The sequence below is a fragment of the Desmodus rotundus genome, chromosome 1 (assembly GCF_022682495.2).
Source record: "Desmodus rotundus isolate HL8 chromosome 1, HLdesRot8A.1, whole genome shotgun sequence".
Taxonomy (NCBI): Eukaryota; Metazoa; Chordata; class Mammalia; order Chiroptera; family Phyllostomidae; genus Desmodus; species Desmodus rotundus.
In genome coordinates this window covers 106,703,931-106,729,046 of record NC_071387.1, presented here as the reverse complement: position 1 = coordinate 106,729,046, position 25,116 = coordinate 106,703,931, and the positions used below count along the sequence as shown (strand labels likewise).

The 25,116-nt window shown below is 40.2% G+C and overlaps 1 protein-coding gene across 1 annotated transcript in view; it reads right to left on the bottom strand.

The window, feature by feature from the left end:
- Window positions 1–15,753: 15,753 nt before the first annotated feature.
- Window positions 15,754–25,116, bottom strand: part of ATF7IP2 (activating transcription factor 7 interacting protein 2) — a 96,210-nt gene continuing 86,847 nt past the window's right edge. Inside the window, exons 11-12 of the mRNA XM_053922020.1 lie at window positions 17,391–17,476; window positions 15,754–16,224 (exon numbers count right to left, since the gene is read on the bottom strand). Coding sequence (XP_053777995.1) covers window positions 15,811–16,224; window positions 17,391–17,476 — 500 coding nt within the window. The 3' untranslated portion in view covers window positions 15,754–15,810. The remainder of the gene's footprint in view (window positions 16,225–17,390; window positions 17,477–25,116) is intronic.

Genomic DNA, 25,116 nt, shown 5'->3' with positions numbered 1-25,116 from the left:
TGTGGAACTGCCCACTCCACCAGCGGCTGCCTTGCCGGGAGTTCTCTCCACACCAGCTGCCTACCTCCGCCCCTCTTACCAGTCTGGGTGAATGTTTCTTCTTTAACTCCTTGGTTGTCAGGCTCCCATACAGTTCGATTTTCTGGCAGTTCTGGTTGTTTTTTTGTTTTTAAATTTGTTGTTGCCCTCTTTTGGTTGTGTGAGGAGGTACAGTGTATCTACCTATTCCTCCATCTTGGCTGGAAGTCCAAACTTCTCTGTTGGGGGCTGGGATAAGCCTGAAACAGGCTGATACAATCAGACCTGAAAGTTGCGCCTGAATAACAGGATGCTGCGGTCAGGAGCCATAGAAACGCCCCCCTGGACATGCAGCTGGCACACCAATCAGTGCCTTGATCACGCGCCCGCCATGCACCCCCAGGCCAATCGCAGGCTAGAGCACGCTTTGAAGCCACCTATCCACTGCACTTCCTCTACTGCCCTCCTCTATATAACTCCCTCCGTTTTGAAATAAATTTGCAGCTTGATCAGAATCCTTTGTCTTGCTGCCGTTCTTTCGCGCCTCCTGTCCCATCCCTTTTCATCCGTTGCAGGTATATCGGCGGACCCCGTTGACTGCCTCGCAGGCCGAGGCACTTCTCAACATAAACATCAGTCTAGTAGTGTCCCAGATTCTGTTGCTGCCTATGAATAAGCCCCAAACTTAGAGGTTTAAGTAACTTTTTATCTTGCTCACAGTTTTGCAGGGCAGGAATTTGGGTAGGGCTCAGCTGAGCTGTTTGCCTGCTCCACATGGGTGCAGCTGGGTGTTTAAACCCAGGATCTGCTTCAGAGATGGATTCCTCTTACTTCACTGGCCCTGATAAATAGTGTCTGCCCCCTAAACCATCAACCCAAATTTAAAAATTATGGGAAATTGTTCCTTTCAAAGAAATTTGAGTAAACTCTCCTAGTGTATGTGTAACTGGGAATGAATACAGTATACTTATGTAAAGCTACTCATATTAATCTCAGTAAATATTAAACTTAGCTTGTTACTCTAACCTGATTTTTCTCTCAAAACTAGAGTTTACATGTTAAAAGTTTCTTTTCTTAAGTATACTTTACTAGAATCAATAGGTTCATTTCGTACGTAAACCTAAGAAACGCTCTGACCTTGGAATCCCGCTAAGCTGAAAAAACCAGATGACCACCTCAAGGACACTGACCATAAAGACCCACGTGGGCACCAGCAAGGACACTGCCTGCCTGTCCACAACCCTCCCCATGATCTCTTTGTTCTGCTTTCCCTCTCCCCCTCCTAATAAAAATCTCTGCCTGCACTAAAATGTTAAGTTGTAACCATGATTTAGTATCTCCCAGCTAGTAATCAAAGTTATATATTCTGAAATAAATCAAAGTATCTAATCAACTCTGTGCTTTCACCTCTGGCCAAGTTGTTGTTGCATTGTAAGAAATGCTGACACCAGCAATAAACCACAGGTGTGCAGGGAAGGGGACGAATGCTAATGCCAGCAGTAAAACTACAGATAACATTAGAAAGAAGGTAATAAACTTGAACAGGAGCTGCCAACTCCCCTTCAGCCCCCTCCCTTTACTCCCCCTTTCCTCTCTCAAGAGAAAGTGCACATAAGCATTCCCCCCTGGAAGTTTCCCCCTCCTGAATTCCCACCAACTCCCTATAAGAATCATGACTTGACTAGAGAGGTTAAGATGAGTTTTTGAGGACAGGAATCCCCCCATCTTCTCAAGATGTTAGCACTTGAATAAACCACTTTCCTTCTCACCAGCACCTGTCTCATGAGCTCAGCTTTCATTGTGGCAGGCAGCTGAACCTGGGTTCAATTTCATATGAATTAATATTTCATTGTCTATATAGAAGGGTCTCTCTTGTTGACCAGTGATATAACTGAGCCCAAGTTCCTATGCCTGATATGCAGTAAGACCAATCCCTGAAGCACTGAGTATGCAACAAGAGTTTATCTTGGTAGGCAGCCAAATGAGGAGACAGGGAGAAAGCTCAAATCTGTCTCCTTGATGGGGAGAAGATGAGGGTTTGTAAGTCTTCCTAACCAAGGTGATTTAAACCATCTGTTCTTAGGTATATTTGGTTAGGGAGGATAGTGATGTATCAGCTGATCAGCTGTTTCCACATTCCACTTGTTAGGGAATTTTCCTAGTTTCTTACTAAGTTGCCTCAGTGAGAGTTTCAATTTTAACTAATTTTTGTCCTTTTCACCATCTAAATAGCTAGATCTGTTAAAATCTCCTACCATCTATTGTAATGCCTGTGAGTTTGGATGATTAAATCCCAGCAGGTAGGGCTATTCACCTCCACATAGCTGTACCACTCATAGTTTCCGCTGAAGAGGAGGAAAAACTTTTCCCTGTTAGGGTCTGTGAATGAATGGAGCCTGTGAATTTTACAAAAGGCAGATTCACAGGAGAAAAGGAATACAAGTTTTATTATTTTTACAAGCTCAGGGGTTTAAGATAAATAAGTGAAACCCCACAGAAGGGGTAGTGATAGGAGACTTAAGAGTTGGAAAATTTTAGTTTATGTAATAGCTAATAAGCTTAGTAATCAATGCATGTAAAAGCTTTTGTTCCAGGAACTGAAGGTCTGACCCACCCTGACTCCAGGAGACCATAAGCAGGTCCACCTTTGTTCCTCAGGAGGACTGCAAGCAACTCAAGATGATACCTCAGCCATTGTACTCAGGGGTGAGATGACCACCGCCCAGGACACAGCTAAAGACCACCACCTGGGGCACAGCTAAAGACCACTGCCCAGGACAAGAATGCTGAAGTTGTTTTTTTCTAATCCAATTAACTTTTCCCTGAATTTCAAAACCCCTCACCACACCTTGTTTATTTCCTGCTATAAAAACCTTGGCATAGAAAGAAAAGACAAGATGGTTTGTTAGGGTATGAACCTTCCATCTTCTCAGATTGCAGGCCATCTGAATAAAGCGCCTATAAGGATCCAATCCCTGTCTCTGCTTATTGGGTTTGGTACTGACTGGCAGCCCAAACTCCAGTGTCTTTTCCGGTTTCAGTAGGACTTGAGGGCTTAAACAAAAGGTGATGAATTATGAAAAAGTGACAAGAGAAAGGGAAGAGATCTGGGGGTCCTAGAGGTAGTACACTGTGGGAAGGGCACTAGGAAATGCACAGTAAATAAAGGTTGTTTAGTAGGTTTGTTATGCAGACTCATCTGTGTCATCTCAGGTCCTCCTGGTACCAGGGAGGGATACACTTTTACAAATAGAAATTTAAGTCACCTTTACAAATTCACATCAAGTTTATGTGCTGATTTTAGGCAGAGATGGGGAAGGTGGAGAGTTCTTCCTGTGTCTTTTGTTTTTCAATTGCCTTCAGCTCAACATAATCCTAATGTCAAAGTGGCATATATTGGGGTTGCATATTCTGATCCCCTTCGAACATCGATGAAAAACCAAGTAGCTGCACCTGCCACACACACACACACACAACACTCTCATGAGACTGAAAGGTAGAAACTGTGGATTTGTCTACATTATAGGGCTTTTTTTCCCCAAGTTTAATTCTCTCCCTCCTTTGGATTTGTGGCAATGGGAAATTAAAAGTGTTAGTCTATCTCCCAGCATTTGTCATTTCAGCTGCTATCAGCCAGTTCAAAATAAGGCCTCAATCTGATTTCATCGTGTTTAGCACAACTTCCTGAGGGAAGACCCCTTAAGGTGACTGAGGGGGCCTTTGCATCTTCCTTATTGTTGGTGAAGGGAACCAGTTTTGCTGCCCTGAGGCTACCATTTTGGGATATTGATTTTAAACTGTTTGTTAATAAGCAAGACTTAGAAAGAACCTTCAACACTCCCCCCTTTTCTGCCCAACAGAGTCAAACAGAGAAATCTGCTTCAGAAAGGAAATCTTAGAATGTTGCCTTGAAACCAGAAAAGCTGGTGTTTGTGCTGCCTGTCACCTACCAGACCCAGTAAGCAGAGGCAGGGATTGAATCTTTATGGGCACTTTATTCAGATGGCTGGTGATCTGAGAAGATGGTGGGTTATGTACCCTAACAGATCGTCTTAAATTCAATTTTAAACTGACCCTTCTTATAAAGAGAAGAAAAGTGTAGGTAAGGGGATTGGAATTCAGGGGAAAATTTAATCAGATAAAAAGCTGCAGCATTCTTTCATCTGTGCCCTGGGCAGTGGTCTTTATCTGTGTCCTGGGAGGTGGACATTTCACCCTGGAGCACAGTGGCTCAGGTACCATCTTGATGGCTTGCAGTCCTCCTGAGGCACAAAGGTGGAACTGCTTATGGTCTCCTGGAGTCAGGGTGGGTCCTACCTTCAGGTCCTGAAACAACAGCTTTTTACATACATTGATTACTAAGCTTAATAGCTACTACCTGAAACTAAATTATTTTCCAACATTAGAGTTCCCCATCATTCCCCCACTGTTAGTTTAAACTGCCTTATTTCTATGAGGTCAGTTTCATGTGTAAGTACTCATTTTGTTGTTGAGCACGTATCTTAGCATTAGACCATCTGGTATGGGGCTTAGGAATACATTTAAGTGCAGGTCTACGTGAGGGGCACGGTGTATGCAACAACAAGCTATGATAAACCACAAAACAGTTTTTTAGCACAATTGACAAAAGTTGCACATTCGCCAGCTGGGGCTAAGTTAGTGTCTTTTTAAGGAAAATATTTCCCTGTCTTTTAGAACTACCACCGATCCCCAAATATAAATATCAGAGTAGGTTATTTTCTTATTGATATGCTTAAACAAAGCATAATTTGAAAGGCTTTCTGGGGGGAGTACAAACACCTATAAGACAGGTAGTGAAAGTTTATTCAACTTAAGTTCCTCCTGCAAGATAAAATTCAGCGATGTGTAGAACATTTTCCCTAAATATATCTAAATATTTTTATCTCATTTGAAAGGAACAAGTTCTCTATAACATAGGATTTAAACAAAAAGTAATGAAAAGAATATAAGTCATTGTTTTTGAAAGATGATTTTCAGGTCTTCTTGAGGTTCAGCAGTCCATTGTTCCCCCAGTGCTTTCTTTACTCGAGTGTGATGAATCCAAGGTATTATTTCTGCCAACTTTACCATGGTGGGGATGGTGAGGAGTATGTCCCAAGGGTCAGTCCACTTTTCTTCTAGTTGGCTTTCTGGACATGCTGTCATCCAAGGCTTTAGTAGCACCTTATCTGCAGGTTCAAAGGGATGTAGTGAACCCGTAGGGGAGAGGTCTCTAATACAAATAAGGTCATTAATTACAGCTAAGGTCTGACTTAAATGTTGTACATTTTCTTTACCTTCACTTCTTGATATATATATATATATATATATATATATATATATATATATATATATATATATCTCCCACTCCATTCATAGCCTGAAATGGTCACCTGTACACAATTTCATAAGGACTCAGTTGAATCCTACTTTGACGAGCCACCCTCATCCTGAGCAGGACAATAGGTACAGCTTTATCCCAATGGGGATGAGTTTCTTGACACAGCTTGGCTATATTTTTCTTCAAGGTGTGATTCATTTTCTCTACTTTCCCAGAAGCTTGAGGTCTCCATGCTGTGTGGAGTCTCCCCTTGATTCCTAAAAATTTACTAACTTTCTGTGTAATTTCTGAAACAAAAGCAGGTCTATTGTCACTCTGGATACAGCTGGTTGGACCAAAGTGAGGAATTATTTCCTTCAGTAAGTCTTTCACTACCTTGAGGATTTTTCCATTATGGTAGGATTAGACTTCTACCCATCCTGAAAATGTGTCAACAAAGACTAGCAAATATTTCCACCCTTGGACCCTTGTCATCTGGGTAAAGTCTCTTTGCCAGGCTTCAAATGGTCACTGTCCTTGGTATTGTTTCCCTTCTTTCTTTCGGTGGGGATCTGTCTTGGGGATGTTCTTCTGGCACACAATACATCTAGCAATTACTTTTCATATGGCTTTAGAAATTCCAAGACCTGTGAGCCACGGTTTGACATAGGTGGTTAATGAGTCTCTTCCATAGTGAGTGGCCTCATGCAAATGCCTCATGACTGGTTCTACTAAATGTTCAGGAAGCAGTATAACTCCTTTCTTATTCCTTCTCCATCCACTATCAGGACCTTCTTCATCAAAACCCCAACCATTAGCTTTCTCTAAGTCTGCAGTCGAATAATCAAGGTCAAATTGTGACAAGTCTAGAACAGGTACCAAAGGCATTATAAATGTTCCTTTATCAGCCTCTTTTGCTGCTCGATCAGCCAGATTATTTCCTCCAGCCATTTCAGTGTCTTCTTTCTGATGCCCCAGGCAGTGCATAACTGCTACCTGTAAAGGTGCCTGAACAGCCTCTAATAATTTTTAAATTTCTTTTGCATACTTATTCTTTTTATTGGAGGTTAACAGTTGTTTTTCTTCCAGATGGAACCACGCGCATGCAAAATTGGGAAAGCATACCCTGAGTCGGTACGCACATTCATTCTTTTCGTGTGACAATTCCAGTGCCCTCGTCAGTGCAACCAGTTCAGCTTTCTGAGCAGAGGTTCCCAGCAGCAAGGCCTTGACCTCTACCCTTCCATCAAGAATCACAACAGCATACCCAGCCTTTCTGTTTCCTTTGTCCATATAACTGCTTCCATCTGCATACAGAGTTCAGTCTGCCTCTTCTCGAGGATGGTCCTGTAAATCAATTCTGCTAGAATACCCTTCATCAATTATCTTAGCACAGTCATGATTAGCACAGCAGGGTCAGTATCTGGGAGAAGAGAGGCAGGATTTAATTTACTTACAGTTTTGAGGGAGACGTTGGGATTGTGGAGAAGGATGGCTTGGTACCTGCCCCTTCTTCCAGCAGTGAGCCACAAATTTCTGTTTCACTCCAGCAGGCTCAGCACTTGCTGGGGTACATAAATTGTGATAGGCCGTCCCAAGGAAAACTTTTCAGCTTCCTGTAAGAGCTGCCACAGCTTTCAAGAGGCTGGCCACCCCTGGACAGTGTGATCTAGTTTACTTGGCAAGTAAGTGATGGGTTGTAAAATGTCACTAAGCATTTGGGTGAGAACACCTGGGGCAATGCCCTGCCTTTCATGAACTATAACTGAAGGGCTTTAGTAGGTTTGGAAGCCCCAGGGCTGGTGTAGAAGCCACGTGTGCCTTCAGGGATTCAAAAGTCTGGGTGCATTCCTTCGTCCATTCTAAAGGGATACGCTCTGGTCTTTTCAGAGTTTTTCCAGTTTAACAGAACTGATGTAGAAAATGGAGTATGTGCCTAATAATATCCAGTGGGCTGGCCCTTCTAGCCCTACTCCCACTGGAATTCTTCACAAAGGGTATTGCCCTCCCAGGTAGGGGCTTTTTCTCCACCAAATTTGGTCCCCTGATGGGTTTGAGATGGTGAGACTGGTTCAGGCTCACCTCCCCCAGCTCCCTCAGCTGAGTAAGGAGGAAGATCCCCCAGGGCTGGAAGGGCTGTGGGAACTCTGACCATGCTCGAAGCAGTCGTAATATCCAAATCTTCTTTGGCCCTTTTCTCTGAGCTTCTGCTATCTTTCACAGGCAAATCCCCTTTTCTCTGGACCATTAATCTATTTCCTTTTAATACCGCACCCAGATTATGTAACCTCATGAAAGTTTCTAGCAAAAAAAAGTTACAATAAAAGCACTTTCTTTTTAGTCATAGATTTATAAGCATAGGTTGGTTGACCAATGAGCTAAAACTTTCCCCCAAGGGCTGTTTCCTGGAATGGAGGCTTTCCCCCCAATTCTACCAGACAGAGGTCTGAATGTCACAAAAAACAGAAGGCACTTTAATTAAACCAGAAGACACCTTTTTACCAGACAGAGCTCTGTAAACCAGAAGGCACCTTAATTCCCGATGTTGTAAGTCATGACCTGGGATTGTAACCTGAAGCAGAAAGCATTATGATTCAATTAAGTGTGAAGATGACAGGAAGTGCTGAGAGTCGGATGAGGAGAGTCCCCAAATGAAATCACTTGGCAGCTGCTAGGGAGTCTCCAAACCCACACACCAGGGCCCTCCAGCCCAGGCAGCCAATGGGACAGAATACCCGCCAAATACCCAGACTTACCAGAGAGTCCCAAAGTGTGTCCCAGTGGAGTCACCAGAATATGAAACTGGAAAAGCTGGTGTCCGTGCTGCTTGTCACCTACCAGACCCAATAAGTAGAGAGAGGGATCGAAACTTTATGGGCGCTTCATTCAGATGTCCAGTGATACTAAAAGATGGTGGTTTGTATCCTAACAGACCGTCTTAAATTCCATTTTATTTTTTTTTAAGATTTTAAAATTACTTTTTATTTTGAAATAATCTCAAACTTAAGAGAATGTCCAAAAAATAATACAAGAAACTTTTTTAACCCAGAATCATTTGAGAGTAAATTGTTGACATAATGGCCCATTATCCCATAATATTTTGGGTCAAAAAGGAAAGAGATTCTCTTATGTAAGTACAGTATAACCACCATAATTAAAATTTAACAGGGCTAAGATGTAATGGATCACTTGCAGAATAATGCCAGAAAATATTTTCTTTGATACTGCATGTTACAAATACTACGTTATCTTTACTGTTATTATTATTATTACCAATTATAGTTTTGTAAATGTTTTGGTATATATAGTTTTATAATGTTTTTAAATCATATTCTTATGAACATAATTCAAAAGTCATTTTTTATTGTTGTTCAAATATAGTTGTCTCCATTTTCTCCCCAACATTCCCCCTACCCCAGCCATCCCTATTCCCCACCCTTGATCCTACCCACCTTTAGTTTTGTCCATGTGTCCTTTATACATGTTCCTGAAAACCCTTATCCCTTTTCCCCCCATTATCCCCTCCTACCTCCCCTCTGGTTACTGTCAGTTTGTTCTTAATTTCAATGTCTCTGATTATATTTTGCTTGCTTGTTTGTTTTGTTGATTAGGTTCCACTTATAGGTAAGATCATATGGTATTTGTCTTTCACTGCCTGGCTTATTTCACTTAGCATAATGCTCTCCAGATCCATCTCAGCCATTCCAAAGGGTAGGAGCTCCTTTTTTCTTTCTGCTGCATAACATTCCATCATGTAAATGTACCGTAGCTTTTTGATCCATTCATTTATTGATGCACACTTAGATTGCTTCCAGCACTTGACTATTGTAACTTGTGCTGCTATGAACATTGAGGTGCATAGGTTCTTTTAGACTGGTGTTTCAGGGTTCTTAGGGTATAATCCCAGCAGTGGAATAGCCGGGTCAAAAGGCAGTTCCATTTTTTGTTTTCTGAGGAAATTCCATCCTATTTTCCACTGTGGTGGCATCACTTTGCATTCCCACCAACACTGCACTAGGGTTCCCTTTTCTCCACATCCTCTCCAACACTTGTTTGTTGATTTGTTTCTGATGGCCATTCTCACTGGTGTGAGGTGGTATCTCATTGTGGTTTTAAGTTGCATCTCTCTGATGGCTAGTGATGCTGAGCATCTTTTCATATGTCTCTGGGCCCTCTGTATGTCCTCCTTGGAGAAATGTCTGTTCAGGCCCTTTGCCCATTTTTTAAATTGGATTGTTTGTCTTTCTGGAGTGGAGTCATGTGAGTTCTTTATATATTTTGGAGATCAAACCTTTGTCTCAGGTATCATTGGCAAATGTGTTTTCCCATACGGTTGGTTCTCTTTTCACTTTAATGCTGTTTTCTTTAGCCATGCAGAAGCTTTTTAATTTGATGAGATCCCATTTGTTTATTCTCTTCTTTATGTCACTTGCTCTGGGGGACATATTGGTGAAAATATTGCTGAGTGGAATATCTGAGATTTTCCTGCCTACGTTCTCCTGAAGGACTTTTATGATGTCATGACTATATTTAAGTCTTTTATCCACCTTGAATTTATTTTTGTGTATGGTGTAAGTTGGTGATCAAGTTTCTTTTTTTTGCATGTAGCTGTCCAGATCTCCCAACACCATTTGTTGAAGAGACTATTTTTACTCCATTTTATACTCCTGCCACCTTTATCAAATATTAATTGACCATAGAGACTTGGGTTTATTTCTGGGCTCTCTGTTCTGTTCCACGGTCTATGTGCCTGTTTTTATGCCAGTACCAGGCTGTTTTGATTACAGTGGCCTTGTAAATACAGTTTGATATCAGGTATTGTGATCCCTCCTACTTTGTTCTTCTTTCTCAAAATTGCTGCAGGTATTTGGGGTCATTTAAGGTTCCATATAAATTTTTGAAATGTTTGTTTTATATCTGTGAAGTATGCCATTGGTATGTTAATAGGGATTGCATTGAATCTATAAATTGCTTTGGGTAGTACGGATATTTTGATGATGTTAATTCTTCTAATCCATGAACATGGTATATGCCTCCATTTGTTTGTGTCTTCCTTAATTTCTTTCTTCAGTTTTGTGTAGTTTTCTGAGTACAGGTCTTTTACCTCCTTGGTTAGGTTTATTCCTAGGTACTTTATTTTTCTTGTTGCTATATCAAATGGGATTTTTTCCTGATTTCTGTTTCTGATATTTCATTGTTGGTATACAAAAATGACATTGATTTCCGAATATTGACTTTGTATCCAGCTGTTTTGCCAGATTTATTAGGTTGAGTAGTTTTTTGGTGGAGTCTATAGGATTTTCTATATACACTATCATGTCATCTGCAAACAATGATAGTTTTGCTTCTTTCTTTCCAATTTGGATGTTTTTTATTTCTTTTTCTTGTCTGATTGCTGTGGCTAGGACTTCCAATACTATGTTGAATAGAAGTGGTGAAAGCAGACATCCTGGTTTTGTTCCTGATCTTAGTGGGAAAGATTTTAGTTTTTGCCCATTGAGTATGATGTTGGTTGTAGGTCTCTTGTATATGCCCTTTATTATGTTGAGGAATGCTCCCTCTATTCCCACTTTGCTGGGCATTTAATCATAAATGGTTTTGTACCTTATCAAATGCTTTTTCCACATCTGTTGATATGCTCATGTGATTTTTGTCTTTCCTTTTGTGTATGTGATGTATTACATTTATTGATTTGTGAATATGGTACCATCCTTGCATCCCTGGGATGAATCCTACTTGATCATGGTGTATGATCTTTTTTTTAATATATTGCTGGGTGTGGTTTGCCTCTATTTTGTTGAGGATTTTAGCGTCTATGTTCATCAGCAATATTGGCCTGTAGTTTTCTTTCTCTGTTGTGTGTTTATCTGGTTTGGGGATTAGGATGATGCTGACTTCATAAAAAGAGTTTAGGAATCTTCCGTCTCCTTGGTTTTTTTGGAATAGTCTGTGAAGGATGGGGTTAGCTCTTCCTTAAATGTTTTGTAAAATTCCCTTGTGAAACCGTCTGGTCCAGGGCTTTTGTGTATCGGAAGCTTTTTGATTACTGCATCAATTTCATCAGCTGTTATTGGTCTGTTCAGGCTTTCTGCTCTTTCTTCATTGAGTTTTGGAAGATTATATTTTTCTAGAAATTTGTCCATTTCATCTAGGTTTTCAAATTTCTTAGCATACAGTTCTTCATAGTAATTTCTTACAATCCTTTGTATTTCTGTGGTATCAGTTGTAATCTCTCCTCTTTCATTTCTAATTCTGTTTATTTGGATCCTCTCTCTTTTTTCTTGATGAGCCTGCTTAAAGGCTTGTCGGTTTTGTTTATCTTTTCAAAGAACCAGCTCCTGGAGTCACTGATTCTTAGAATTGCGCTTTCAGACTCTATGTCATTTAATTCTGCTCTGATCTTGGTTATTTCCTTCCTTCTACTTGCTCTGGGCTGTCTTTGTTGTTGTTCCTCGAGTTCTTATAGGTGTAGGGTAAGGTTGTTTATTTGAAATGTTTCTATCTTTTTTAGGTAGGCCTGTATCATTATGAACTTCCCTCTCAGGACTGCCTTCGCTGTGTCCCATAAGTTTTGGTTTGTTGTGAGTTCATTTTCATTTTTTCTAGAAACTTTTTGATTTCTTCCTTGATCTCATTCTTGACCCATTCATTGTTTATAGCATGCTATTCAATCTCCATGAATTTGAGTGTTTTTGAGTTTTTTTCCTTGAGGGTGGTTTCTAGTTTGTCTTTTGTGGTCAGACAAAATGATTGATATGATTTCAATTTTTTTGAATTTGTTGAGGCTTGTTTTGTGGTGTCTTAAAATGTTCCATGTGCATTTGAAAAGAATGTGTATTTTGCTTCTTTGGGATGAAAGGCTCTCTATATATCAATTAAGTCTATTTGATCTAGGGCATTGTTTAATGCCACAATATTTTTGTTGATATTTTGTTTGGAAGATCTATCCATTTTGACAATGGGGTGTTAAAATCTCCTACTGTAAATTGTGTTGCTGTCAATATCTTTCTTGAAGTCCTCCAAGATTTTCTTTATGTATTTGGGTGCTCCTATGTTGGGTGCATATATGGTTATAATGTTTATGTCTTCTTGATAGATTCTTCCCTTGAGTATTATGACGTGTCCTTCTGGGTCTCTTTTTATGGCCCTTAGTTTGAAGTCTATTTTGTGTGATATGAGTATTGCTACCCTGGCTTTTTTTTCCTATTTGCTTGGAATATTTGTTTCAAACCTTCAGTTTCAGTCTGTGTAGGTCTTTTGTTCTGAGGTTGGTCTCTTGTAGGCAGCATATTTGTGGGTCATGTTTTCTTATCCATTCAGCTCCTCTATGAGCCTTAGAGTGAAGTGAGGTAGCAAATTTATTGAGCAAAGTGGACAAGTAAGAAAAGCCACTCCAGACTCGTGGTCTCCCTCCACCAGCAGAGAGAGAGGAGAGATGCCAACCTTTTCTAGAGATTGAGCTTGTATCTGTTTGTAGTTTCTATAAAAATATTACTGGTATGGAGATAGTGGAAAAAAATGTTGGGCTTAACTTTTTTTTTTTTATCCATTGTTTTGAGAGAGAGAGGGAGAGAAACATTGATGTGAGAGAGAAACTATTGGTTGCCTCCAGTATGTACCAGGACTGGGGACTGGACCTACAACCTAGGTATGAGCCCTGACTGGGAATCAAACCCTCAACCTTTTATTTATGGGACAATGCTCCAACTGAGCCACACCAACCAGGGCAACTTTAAATTTTAAAAGGTGTATTCTGTGGTCTATTTTATTTTGTGGTATTAGTAAACATTTATGGTATGAACAAGCTATTGATAGTAATCTTTACAAGAATTTTGTTTTGTAAGTTCCTTGTGATATGATCTGACTGATTAACCAAATTCCATACCTGGTGGCATGTAGCAGGCTCTAACATGACTTTACTTTGGTCTATTTTTTAGTTCTCATGCCCCTCCCCTATATTAATACTCTATGAGAACAGTGTATGAAACATGTTACTTTGGTGGGTCAGTTGGACAAACCAGGGCTCTACTCAAATCTCAAGTGTGAGGACACCACAGTCTCAATGATGGAGCCATCGAAGCTATAGAACAAGGAATTTATTATAGGGCTAGACTTGGCCCAATGTGGCTGAGCGATTAGCTGTGCAACCTGTTCCCTCTGAGTCTAATATTGAGCCTGGAATCACTAGAGGTCAGGTAGGCGGCAGTGGTAAAGAAGAATGAATGTGGTAACAGCAAGTACACACAAATTGGAAGTGCTTCTGTATATCACGACATCCACCCTTGAAGCCATGGGAATCATGGGACTGTAGGAAAAGCAAAGAGCAATACACATGTGCCCTGTACTTGGACAGATGGGAGGCGGCTCATTGACCAAAATTGCCAGATGTTGGCTTTCTTGTTCACTTTTCAGCTTCCATGTCTGCCTGGGAGAAGCCAATCAGATGTGTGTTGTTTTCATCCTGAGCCACATAGTAATAACGACAGTGATGAATTCTTCCTGTTCTACTTGTCCAGTCTCCATAAGGCAGTTAAGTGTAGTGTGGTGTATAAAGTGGGAACACAGGACCATGGTGCTGGGTTTGAATGGCCTGGGTCTGTGATTTCTGCAAGCCATCTAAGCTCATCAACAAATGTCTTAACATATTATTTGGGAGAATATAAAGTGCATAAACTGTTCCAGGTTTGAAACTTTATGGACTTGTTGCAAAGTTGTTTTTTTTTTTTTCTGTTCTCCAAGCCCAAGTCTCTCAGTTCCCTGGTGATTCCATAAACTACCCCATAGCCTTTTTTCAATTTATTCAATTTGCTCATCAGAGTTTGGTCCTGTTGCCTAAGAGGCCTAAAGATTTCCCACCAAAAGTACATAAAGTGCTTCACGGGGTGGGGTGAGGTGTTTGCTCTCTGTACTATGTGTACTGGATCTTTCTTGTCCTTAGGTTCTCTCTCTTCTGGTGTAAGGTAGGTAAGTGGAGAATCTGGCCCTTCCAAAAGTCAAGAAACACTGCCTTTTGAACTACCAGCCCTAAGACACTCGCCATCAGCTTTCCTTGTCCTATTATCATGAAAGCTCTTTTGCTGAAGACAGTTGTCTATCAACGCTGCAGAGATTTGCTGGTTGGGGATGTAGTTTCACTTTGGCGATGTGCACCAAATTCTTGTTCATGATATTAAGTTTTTTGGCTCAGTGAGTGAATGTTAAGTCTACATCAACCCAAGGGTACAATCCTCTCTCAAGTGAAGCCCTTTTCCTGTGCTTCAGGATGCCCTCAACTGCTCTGAGCCCAAAATGGGACCTCCAAAGGGCAAATCATCTCATCAAACTCAGTTCAGAATCTGGCTCTTTCAGTTGTAATATTTTAGAAGGAAAAGGCACAGAGACTAAAAACAGCTTTATATATGACTGAAGATATTAAGCTGTTTACAAAATGCCAAGGAAAATGATTTCCTGTTCATTAAAAAAAAAAAAAAAAGCTCAGCACCTCCGAGGCCTATACTTTCACCATGTAAAAGGAAAGAATATCTCTTTTGAATAGACTATCTTTCACACTAACAGTTTTGTTTATTTAGCATCCCACAGATTTGTCCCATTGGGTCCTGACTTACTACACTTATCAAATTTTTTCACTTGTTGAGTTCACTGGGCTGCTTGTGCTAGCCACAGCTTCACCTCGGGGTATGCATAGTACACTTCTATTGGAGTCATTTAGTGTTATGTTCTTCCTTCAAGTAATAATGGCAGCCAGAAAATGAGCAAGGGGTAGCATTAGGGAATTAGCAAATTAAAGCCTTAAATCTAAGGCAGACAATTCCATTTTCCTAACTGAAATAGCAGGTTGGATAATGCTTTCTATAAAAGAGACTGTGTCTTTGTGTACAAAGCACACAATGCTTAACTAATTTTATTTTAATAAGAATAGAAATGGATTTAGGGAAAACTTCCAAGCTTTTCTCCAGATGATGGACATTAACAACAACAAAAAAGGAGGTAGGAGCACAAATGGTCCTTAGAATTTCAACAGAATGGGAAGACATTTATTTCCATAAAATCTTGGTGGAGATGCACCCCAAGGATGATCCGTCCTCAGTGAAGAGCTGATTTTTTCCTGTACTTATACTGACAACAAGCAGATCACCAGAAGTTGACTGTTAATAGAAGAAAAGGTGGCTGCTTGTATCCTAAGGCTTCTGATAGCAGCAGCAGCTCCACAGTCATCAAAAAGTATTGTACATAGTGCAGCTTAGTGACATGGATCCAAGATAGTGCGTGTTTTGGAGTATGTCCATGGGAAGTACTTATTGAGTAAGAAATTCATGACAATAGAGTCCACTACAACATAGGGAAGATGACTGTCCCTATACAAAGGGTTCACAATCTTAATTGGGCCTATAAGATAGCAAATAGTGTTAGAATATTGTAAACAAATACAAAACAAAATGTAGTACAATATATAATTATTGACGTCTGTTCTTTTAGGTAAGAGTTTCAGAAAACCCAGGGATGGATTTTATATCACAAAATGGTCCATATCGTCCAAAAATGTCTTTTGACTGGACAGTAAAATAGTATTTGTTAGAAGCTAAAAATTGTGATAAAGTACAGGCCATTGGGAGTGGTAAAGCTTTAATTTCTCCAATTTTCTTCCAAATCAACTTCTTAGTAGGGTTCTCATGGCAAAGGAAAAGGTGGTAGCTTTCCACTGGAGCACACTTGGGATTGATTTTGGTGATGTTCCAAGTCAGGGCAATGCCCTTGGGTCTCAGCACCCGTTTCACTCTGAGCTCAGGCTTCTGGGGAGGAAGTGTGTCTCGAATTTTTTCTATCAGTTCAGGCAGTGGTGCTGGTGGTGCTGGGAGAGGTGGCAGATGCTCAAAAGACTCAAGAACCTAAAACAGATTTATAAAAAGTTTAGCAAGCTGAATTGCTGGGCTCTAATTATTTTAAAGTAGTCAACTGCAGTTCTACAATATATTATTTCCTCAATCCATTTATCAAAATCATACTGGGTTGGTCAAAAAGTTCATTTAGTTTTTTCTGTAAGATGGCTCTAGTAGCACTTAGTTATCTTTAATGTCATTTGAAACATTTTTGTTAGATTGTATTGTGACAGCTGTCATATCAGTGTGCATTAAAAGAAAACACTTATCAAAATTGGTGAATTTTTGTGTAGCCATTTTAACATTGAAGATGGAAGAAAATACACAACATTTTTGGCATATTACACTTTATTATTTCCAGAAAGGGAAAAATGTGACTGAAATGCAGAAAAAGATTTATGCAATGTATGGAGAAGGTGCTGTGACTGATCGAATGTGTCCAAAGGGGTTTGCGAAATTTCATGCTGGAGATTTCTCACTGGATGGTGCTCCATGGTTGGGTAGACCAGTTGAAGTTGATAATGATCAAATCGAGACATTACTTGAAAGAAATCAAAATTATACCAGGCGGGAAATAGCTGATATACTCAAAATATCCATATCAATAAAGTGTTTGGTGAAGACGAAAAATGTGTCTTTTATTTTATAGAAAAAACTAGAAGGATTTTATGGCCAACCCAGTAAGAATAAAGGGAGGTTTCAAGAATATGTAAGGCAGAACCCTGTCTTTTCAAGTTTAGGCTTCTTTTGGAGTTTAGAAGCCTAATTTCTACATTCTGGAATATCACTAATCCATAATGGGTTAGGACCCAGACATTCTGGATAATATTCCATCTTCTATCTCATTTCTAAACTGTGTTCCCCAAAACTGCTAATTTACACAAAAAGTGAAAGCCCATTTCTCTCCATTTCATCAAAATGGCTATTACTCCTCAAAATCTTTTCCAATTTGTTGAGTAAAAAATTGTATTTGTTTTAATTTCTGTAGCTTCTGGAAAACTCAATTAAGTTATTTTAATTGTTTGAGTAGACTCACAATAGCAATTTTAACAAGCACATGAAAGTGCTTTTTAAGCTAAAATGTGGCCCAAGTATTTCTTCATGAGTAAAATGGGCACTTCCACTTTCACTCCATTTGGAATGACTATCCCTTACAGAGCATTTCCTATCAGTACCTTGGCTGCATTTTGTGCCACTGGGGTTGTCTCTTTTGAGATTGAAATGGATTTCATAGATGACTCCAGCATGGATACTGGATTTTCTGTGAAGAAACAAGGTTTAGGAAGTTAAATTTATCTGCAATAATCAATCCCTTAGCCTTTTAGTGAAGAATACTTTATATTGTGTGTGCTAATAAAATGTGAACTAAAATTATAAAGCTGTGAAGATAAACTTTTGATAAAAGTTCAAGATACAGAGTTTTAACAAATACAGAGAATTTTCCTTTAATGCGGTAAATTTCCTACTTAAGGTAAATAGTTAAGTCATTATGTAACTTGGAACCAGGGAAAATTACACATGCGAGAGGGCTCTCTCTCTGCTCAGTGGTCTTACACGTGGATTCTCTGTAGGCCAACAAGGACATTTGCAAACAGAGCTATTTACAGTCCTGTTTAAATATGTGACACACACAGTCCTGGGAATTTAAGCTAAAAATCATGTAGGCTGGGGTTGAAGGACTCTCTGCTGTTCAGGTGTTAGTCTTGAGGGAATTAGATTGATGGGAATTGTGGACAGGGGAAGAAGGAGGACAGAAGGGATAGTGGAAGAAAGAGAGATGGTGAGAGGAAGAAAGAAAAGGGGGAAAATGTGTGTGTGAGGAAGAGAAAGAGGGTTTAGTAGGTGCAAGAATGGTTTGAGTCCTGATTGGTGTGGCTCTGTGGATTGAGTGGGAACGTACAAACCAAAGGGTCGCCAGATTCCCAGTCAGGGCACATGCCTGGATTGCAGGCCAGGTCCCCAGTAGGGGGCGTGTGAGAGTCAACCACACATTGATGTTTCTCTCCCTCTTTCTCCCTCCCTTCCTCTTTCTGTAAAAATAAATAAATAAATAAAATCTTAAAAAAAAAGAGAATGGTTTGAAAACAACTAGGGAGAGTATCTATGGAGATGGTAAGTAAAGGGGCTTCATGTTGGAGAGGTGTAGGGCTAGACAGAATGCTAATTTCTAACCATTTCAGAAATTTGGACATTTCTAATAAGCAATAAAAACCATTTTAGATCTGTTATAACTGTTTAATATACTTTATGAATCTCCCCAAATGAAATATTTTATTTGTATTTTTCTTTTGACAGACAAGGATAATTAAGAGTCTGCAGTGTGATTCAAATTTAATTTATTAACCACTTTATTTACTGGTGTTAAAAAATATTTTTGGAAGAGGTAATGACTATAATTATAAGAGTCTATACCAGCCTTTCTAAACTGGTTTAATTTAATTAGAACTACTTGGTAGGTTAAACATCACATAAGAGCTGACACTAACTTTTAAAATTTCAAGTGTACAGTTTCATACAAAAAAATTCTAACAGATATGACTTTCCATAACATTGCTTCTATCAGCAGTTTGTAGAAATAAAGCTACAAAACTTTTCAGGGTCTAAGTCATTAATGATTTGTATCTTATTATTAAGGAGTTTAGATTTTTATACTAAAGGTAAAAACATTAACTAGATTTATATGTGAGAAATAATATGTTAGTGGCAGCTTGGAAGATTCATTAAAAACAGGGCAAAAATATTAGTTACTAAGTTATGGCAATATAGGAGGCTGAAGTTGATAAAATTCTGAAATAAGGAGACAGAACCAACAGGCTTGAAAACTGACTAGATAGTGGAATGAGGCAGATCTAAGAGTCAAAAGTGACTTTCACTTCTGGTTTGGGAGACTGAGTGAGCTGGTGATAATATTCATCAAGACTGGGAATATGGGAAATGGTCCAAGTGTGACCTGACTCTTAATCAGAACTGGACACTCTATAAGAGACTCACAACTCCATGAGTTAGCATCATGAATTAGCACGATTTATCTTTCCAAACTGAGGTCCCCAAATGAAAGGTATGACTTACTTTATTAAGCAAATTAATCTGCATTCTTACTTTTTATTTTATACTATCTCAGATCCTATATCACGTAGTTTAGAAACAACTGAGTAATCATTAAAAAGTAACTGATTCTGGTCAAAATGGCGATGCAGGCAGACATGGTTCCCTCTTTGCATAACTACATCAATATTACAAATAAAATATAGAATAACCATCAATCAGGAATGTCAGAAATTGAGTTGAATAAAAGTCTGACAACTATGGAACTGAAGAAACGACATCCATCCAGACTGGAGGGAGGAGCTCGGACGCAGAATAGGTTGGCCCCACACCCACATGGATAAAAAATCAGGAGGGATATCCTGGGAGCGAGGGGTCCTAGACTCATACCAGGCCCCCCAGCCCAGTATTCTACTGCCAGGAAGATAAGTACCCACAACTTCTGGCTGAGAAAACCACCGGAGATTGAGTCAGTGGAGGAGGCTGCTGGAACCCTAAGCAGTTCCTTCTGGGGAACCCACAAATGGACTCACCTACTCAGACTCGCTCCCTCTGAGCTCCACTACTGGGGTGGCAGCTTGAAGGGCACCAGTAGTAGACTGGGAAAGGTGAAAGTGTTTGGCCTAATGGCCACTATCCCTTTGCTGAGCCCTCCCCGCACAGAGCTGGTAGGCTAGTGCCATATCTGAGACTCCATCAACCTGGCTAACACTGTGTGACCCCCCCTTGGAGATCCACAGAGGCTCTACCCCACCCAAATTATGGGCACACCCAAGTTGCTTTTCCATAGGAACAGCTGGTCTTGGCTTCTAAATCCTATCAAACAAGCAACGCTGGTTTCAGTGAACCCCAAAGGCAGCTAGATTAGTGTAATAGCTTGGCTTCACCTGGGAAATCTCCAAGCCCAGCACAAACAGCAGCCATCCCAGATTACTTTACAGGGTGCTCTGGGAAAAACACAGGTGGGGGCTGACTTTGAGCTGCACCACTTGGGAAAACCCTGTGCACCCAATGGACGGCTACAGACCATGTCAGAGCACCAGTACCCTGACCCTGCACAGCTGATCCTCCACAGAGGATCAGTGGTCAGTGGTTACAGCCAGTCCTTGCAGCTGACTGGCCTGGGTAAATCCCTTCCATTGATCTGCCAACAGCAATTGAGACTCAACTATAAGAGGGTATACTCAGCCCACATGAAGGATGCGCCTTGAGTACCCAATTTCAGTGATAGGGGAGGCTGTGCCACTGGACCCTACAGGACACCTACTACATTAAGCCACATTACTAAGATACAGAAGCAAAGCAGCTCTACCTACTACATAGAAACAAACACAGGGAGGCTACCAAATGAGGAGACAAAGACCCATGTAACGGAACCAGTCAGAAACAAAGGGTACACTAATTGTGCCCTAGGTGCTGTGGCTCAATGTTTTGAGTGCTGGCCTGCAAACCAAAGGGTCATTGGTTTGATTCCCAGTCAGGGCACATGCCTGGGTTGCAGGCCAGGTCCCCAGCCAGTATGGGGCATGTGAAAGGCAAGCACCCATTAATGTTTTTTTCCCTCTGTCCCTTCCTTCCCCTCTAAAAATAAATAAATAAAATCTTTTAAATAAAACAAAGGATACACTAATTGAAATAATGAGCAATTTACAGAGAAACAACAGTAGCTGAGAATCAGATCAATGATTTGGAACATAAGGAACAACAAAACAACCATGCAGAACAAGAAGGGGAAAAAGGAATCCCCCAAAATGAGGATAATATAAACAACCTCTGAGATAACTAAAAGAGGTCCAACACTCACCCCATTGGGGTTCCAGAAGAAGAGAAAGAGCAAGAAATTGGAAATCAATCTAAAAAAATAGTGAAAGAAAACTTCCCTCATTTGGTGAAAGAAATAGACATACAAGTCCAGGAAATGCAGAGAATCCCAATTATGATGGATGCAAAGAGGCCCACTCCAGAACATGTCATAATTAAATTGCCAAAGGTTAAAGATAACGAGAAACTCTTAAAAGCAAGAGAAAAGAAGTTAGTTACTGGAAGGTTGCCAGATGGGAGTGGAGAGGGGCAGAATGGGTCTCAAGAGGTAAGGAGATTAAGTATAAATAGGTAGTTACAGAATAGCCATGGGGATGTGAAATACACTGTAGGAAATGGAGTAGCCACAGAACTTATATGCGTGACCCATGGACATGAACAATGGTGGGGGGATTGCCTGAGGGAGAGTGGGTACAATGGGGGAAAAAACAGGACAACTGTAACAGCATAATCAATAAAATATAATTTTTTAAAAAAATAAACTGATTACTTCATAATGGACTACAATTCATTTTTCTTTTTAATTATATTTTATTGATTATGCTACTACAGTGTTTCCAATTTTTTCCCCCTTTGCCCCTCTCCACCCAGCACTGCCCACAACATTGTTCATGTCTATGGGACATGTGTGTAAGTTCTTTGGCTACTCCATTTCCTATACTGTACTTTACATCCCCATGGCTATTCTACAACTACCTATTTGTACTTCTCAATCCCCTCACTTCACCCATTCTCCCAACCCCACCTCCCATCTGTCAACCATCAAAATGCTCTCCTTATCCAAGATTCTGTGTCAATTCTTGTTGTTTGCTTATTTTTTTAAAGATTTAATTGTTGATAGATTTGTATTTTTTTCCCATTTTATTGTTCATAGTTTTGATCTTCTTTTTCTTGAATAAGTCCCTTTAACATTTCATATAATAATGGTTTGGTAATGATGAACCCTTCAGTTTTTTCTTGTCTGGTAAGCTCTTTATCTGCCTTTCAATTCTAAATGATATCTTTTTTTGGGTAGAGCAATCTTGGCTGTAGGACCCTGCTTTTCATGACTTTGAATATTTCTTGCCAATCCTTTCTAGCCTGCAAAGTTTATTTTGAGAAATGAGCTGACAGTCTTATGGGAATTACACTGTATGTAACTAACTGCTTTTCCCTTCCTGCTTTTAAGATTCTCTCTTTACCTTTAACCTTTGGAAATTTAATTATGATGTGTCTTGGAGTGGGCCCCTTTGCATCCATCTTGTTACTTGCATATCTACTTCCTTCACCATTTTAGGCAAATTTTCTTCCACTATTTTTTCAAATAGATTTCCAATTTCTTGCTCTTTCTCTTCTCCTTCTAGAACCCCTATGATGGGAATGTTGGTCCTCTTAAAAGTTGTCCCAGAGGTTGTTTATACTATTCTCATTTTAGGGGGTTCTTTTTTCTTATTGTTCTGCATGGTTGTTTTTTTGTTCCTTATGTTCCAAATCACTGGTTTGATTTTTGGCTTCATTCACTCTACTGTTTCCCTATAAATTGTTCATTATTTTTATTAGTGAATCCTTTGTTTCTGATTGAATCTTTTTTTATGCTGTTGAGGTCCTAAGTTCCTTGAGCATCCTTATAAACAGTGGTTTGAACTCCGAATCTGATTGATTGCTTATCTCTAATTTGTTTAGCTCTTTTTCTGGAGTTTTGATCTTTTTTTTCATTTGGGCCATGTTTCTTTGTTTCCTCGTTTTGGAAGCCTCTCTGTGTGTTTTTCTATGTATTTAGTATAGCTCCTATGACTGTGTCTTGGTAGCATGGTCTAGTAGTGTAGTAGGTGTCCTGCAGGGAGCAGGGGCACAAGCTCTCCTATCACCCAAGCTGAGTACTTGAGGTGCGCCCTTTGTGTGGGCTGAGTACACCCACCTTTTGTAGTTGAGCCTTGACTGCTCTTGGCATATCAATGGAAGGGATTTACGCAGGCTAGTCAGCTCCAAGGACTGGCTATGACCACTGACCACCAACCTCTATGCTCCATGGATGATCACCTGTGTGGGGGCAGGGTAGTGGTGCTCTGATGTAGTCTGTAGCTGTCCACTGGGTGTGCTGGCCCTGAGGTTATCTAGGTCGTGGAGGCCAAGATCAGCCCCAACCTGTGTTCTGCCTGGAGCCACCCTGCATGAGCTATAAAGCAATCTGGGATGGCTGCTACTTGTATTGGGCTTGGAGATTCCCAGGTGAAGCCAAGCTGTGAATCCAGGTTGGCTGCTGCTAGTGCCAGGCCTGTGGCCTCTTAGCATGTGGTATGGGCGCTGGGGTGTCACTGAGGCTGGCTGTTGCTTGTTTGAGAGCATTTAGGAAGATGTAAAGCATGAGCCAAAACCAGCCATTCATATGAAAAAGTCACAGTTAGCAGTTTGGGTAGGCCCATAAGTTTTGTGGGATGGAGTCTTAGGGGATCTCCAGGGAGGGGCAAATAGTGTTAGCCAAGTTGATGGAGTCTCAGATACAGGACCGCCTGTTGGCTCTGCAGCTTTGTTGGGGGAGGGCTCAGAAAAGGGACAGTGCCTCTGCCCACACTTCTGTCTGGGAGAAAGCTGTCTCTCCGCTCCACTTTGAAACCAGACACTTCGCTTCCTCCCTGTATGCCACTGGTTCCTTTCAAGCTGCTATGGGTGCTGGAGCTCAAAGGGAGTGAGTCTGAGTAAGTTCATTTGTGGGTTTTTTAAGGGGAACTGCTTGGGACTCCAGTAGAAGTTTCTTCCACTGACTCAATCCCCGCTATTTTTGCAGCGAAAAATTATGGGGACTTATCTTCCTCACGTTGGAACCCTGGGCTGGGGGGCCTGGTGTGGGCTGGGACTCCTCACTCCTGGAATATCCCTCCTGAATTTTTATCCACCACATGTGGATGTAGGACCAGCCTGTTCTATATCTCCACCCCTTGATGGATGTGGTTTAATTCCATAATTGTCAGACTTCTGTTCAACTTTTATGAAATAATAAAAAATTATTTAATAATAAAACTCACTTATTAAAAATAAACAATAAAATTTATTAAGGTAAATAAAATCTGAAAAAAAGAAAAAAAATTCCTTTTTTAAGGTTCTTTTCCAGATTTTATTTATTTTTTTTAGAGAGAAGAGAAGGGAGAGAGAAGGAGAGAAACATCAATGTGTGGCTGCCCCTCACGCGCCCCCTACTGGGGACCTGGTCTGCAACCCAGGCATGTGCCCTGACTGGGAATTGAACCAGCAACTTTTGGCTTCACAGTTCAGTGCTCAATCCACTGAGCCACACCAGCCAGGGCTCAACTCAATTTCTAATGGTTATTTCATATTTTAGCTGTAATTTTAATGTGGTTATGTAAGGAGGTGAGCCGTGTTTACCTATGCAGCCATCTTGACATGAAGATTCTCCAATTCATTTTTTAAATCTTCATTTTTAAACCAGAAATTGAAGGGTTTTAAAATTCTATCATGAGATACCTGGAGACTCTAATGGTTCTAACTTTTCTAACTTTTGCTGGATCCACAGTTGAAAAAGGAAAAGTAACTAGACTATATATTCCCTATATTAACCTCCATTTAAAAAACATTACATAATTTACTAATGCTAATAAGTGGAATTCAAACATTTCATCAAAAAGTACCACAAACATTCAAGTATAGTTATAAAGAGATGAAACCGTAGAATTGATTACCAGCCCCCAAAGTCTGTATTTTATTTCTTCTTGTTTAAATCTGAGAAATAGGGCACTGCTGTCACTCTCTCTACATTTCCATGATATGCCTGTAAACCCTAAAAAGGAATTCATCTACTGAGATGGACTCGGACTCCCTCCCTACAGTTAAGTGGTGTTAACTTCAAAATTAAGAATCTAGCTGTTTACTGACAGGGGCCTCTAAGAACCACAGGCTGAACTCTTCGTTTCGCCTGTGTGTTTACACTGCTGCCTGAGTCAATCACTTCAGAGAAGTTCTTTGTTCTGTTATTGCCAAGTTATCATCTAACCAATAGACTATGACCTGCCCCAAGCAATCAGAACTGTATAAAATCTAAAA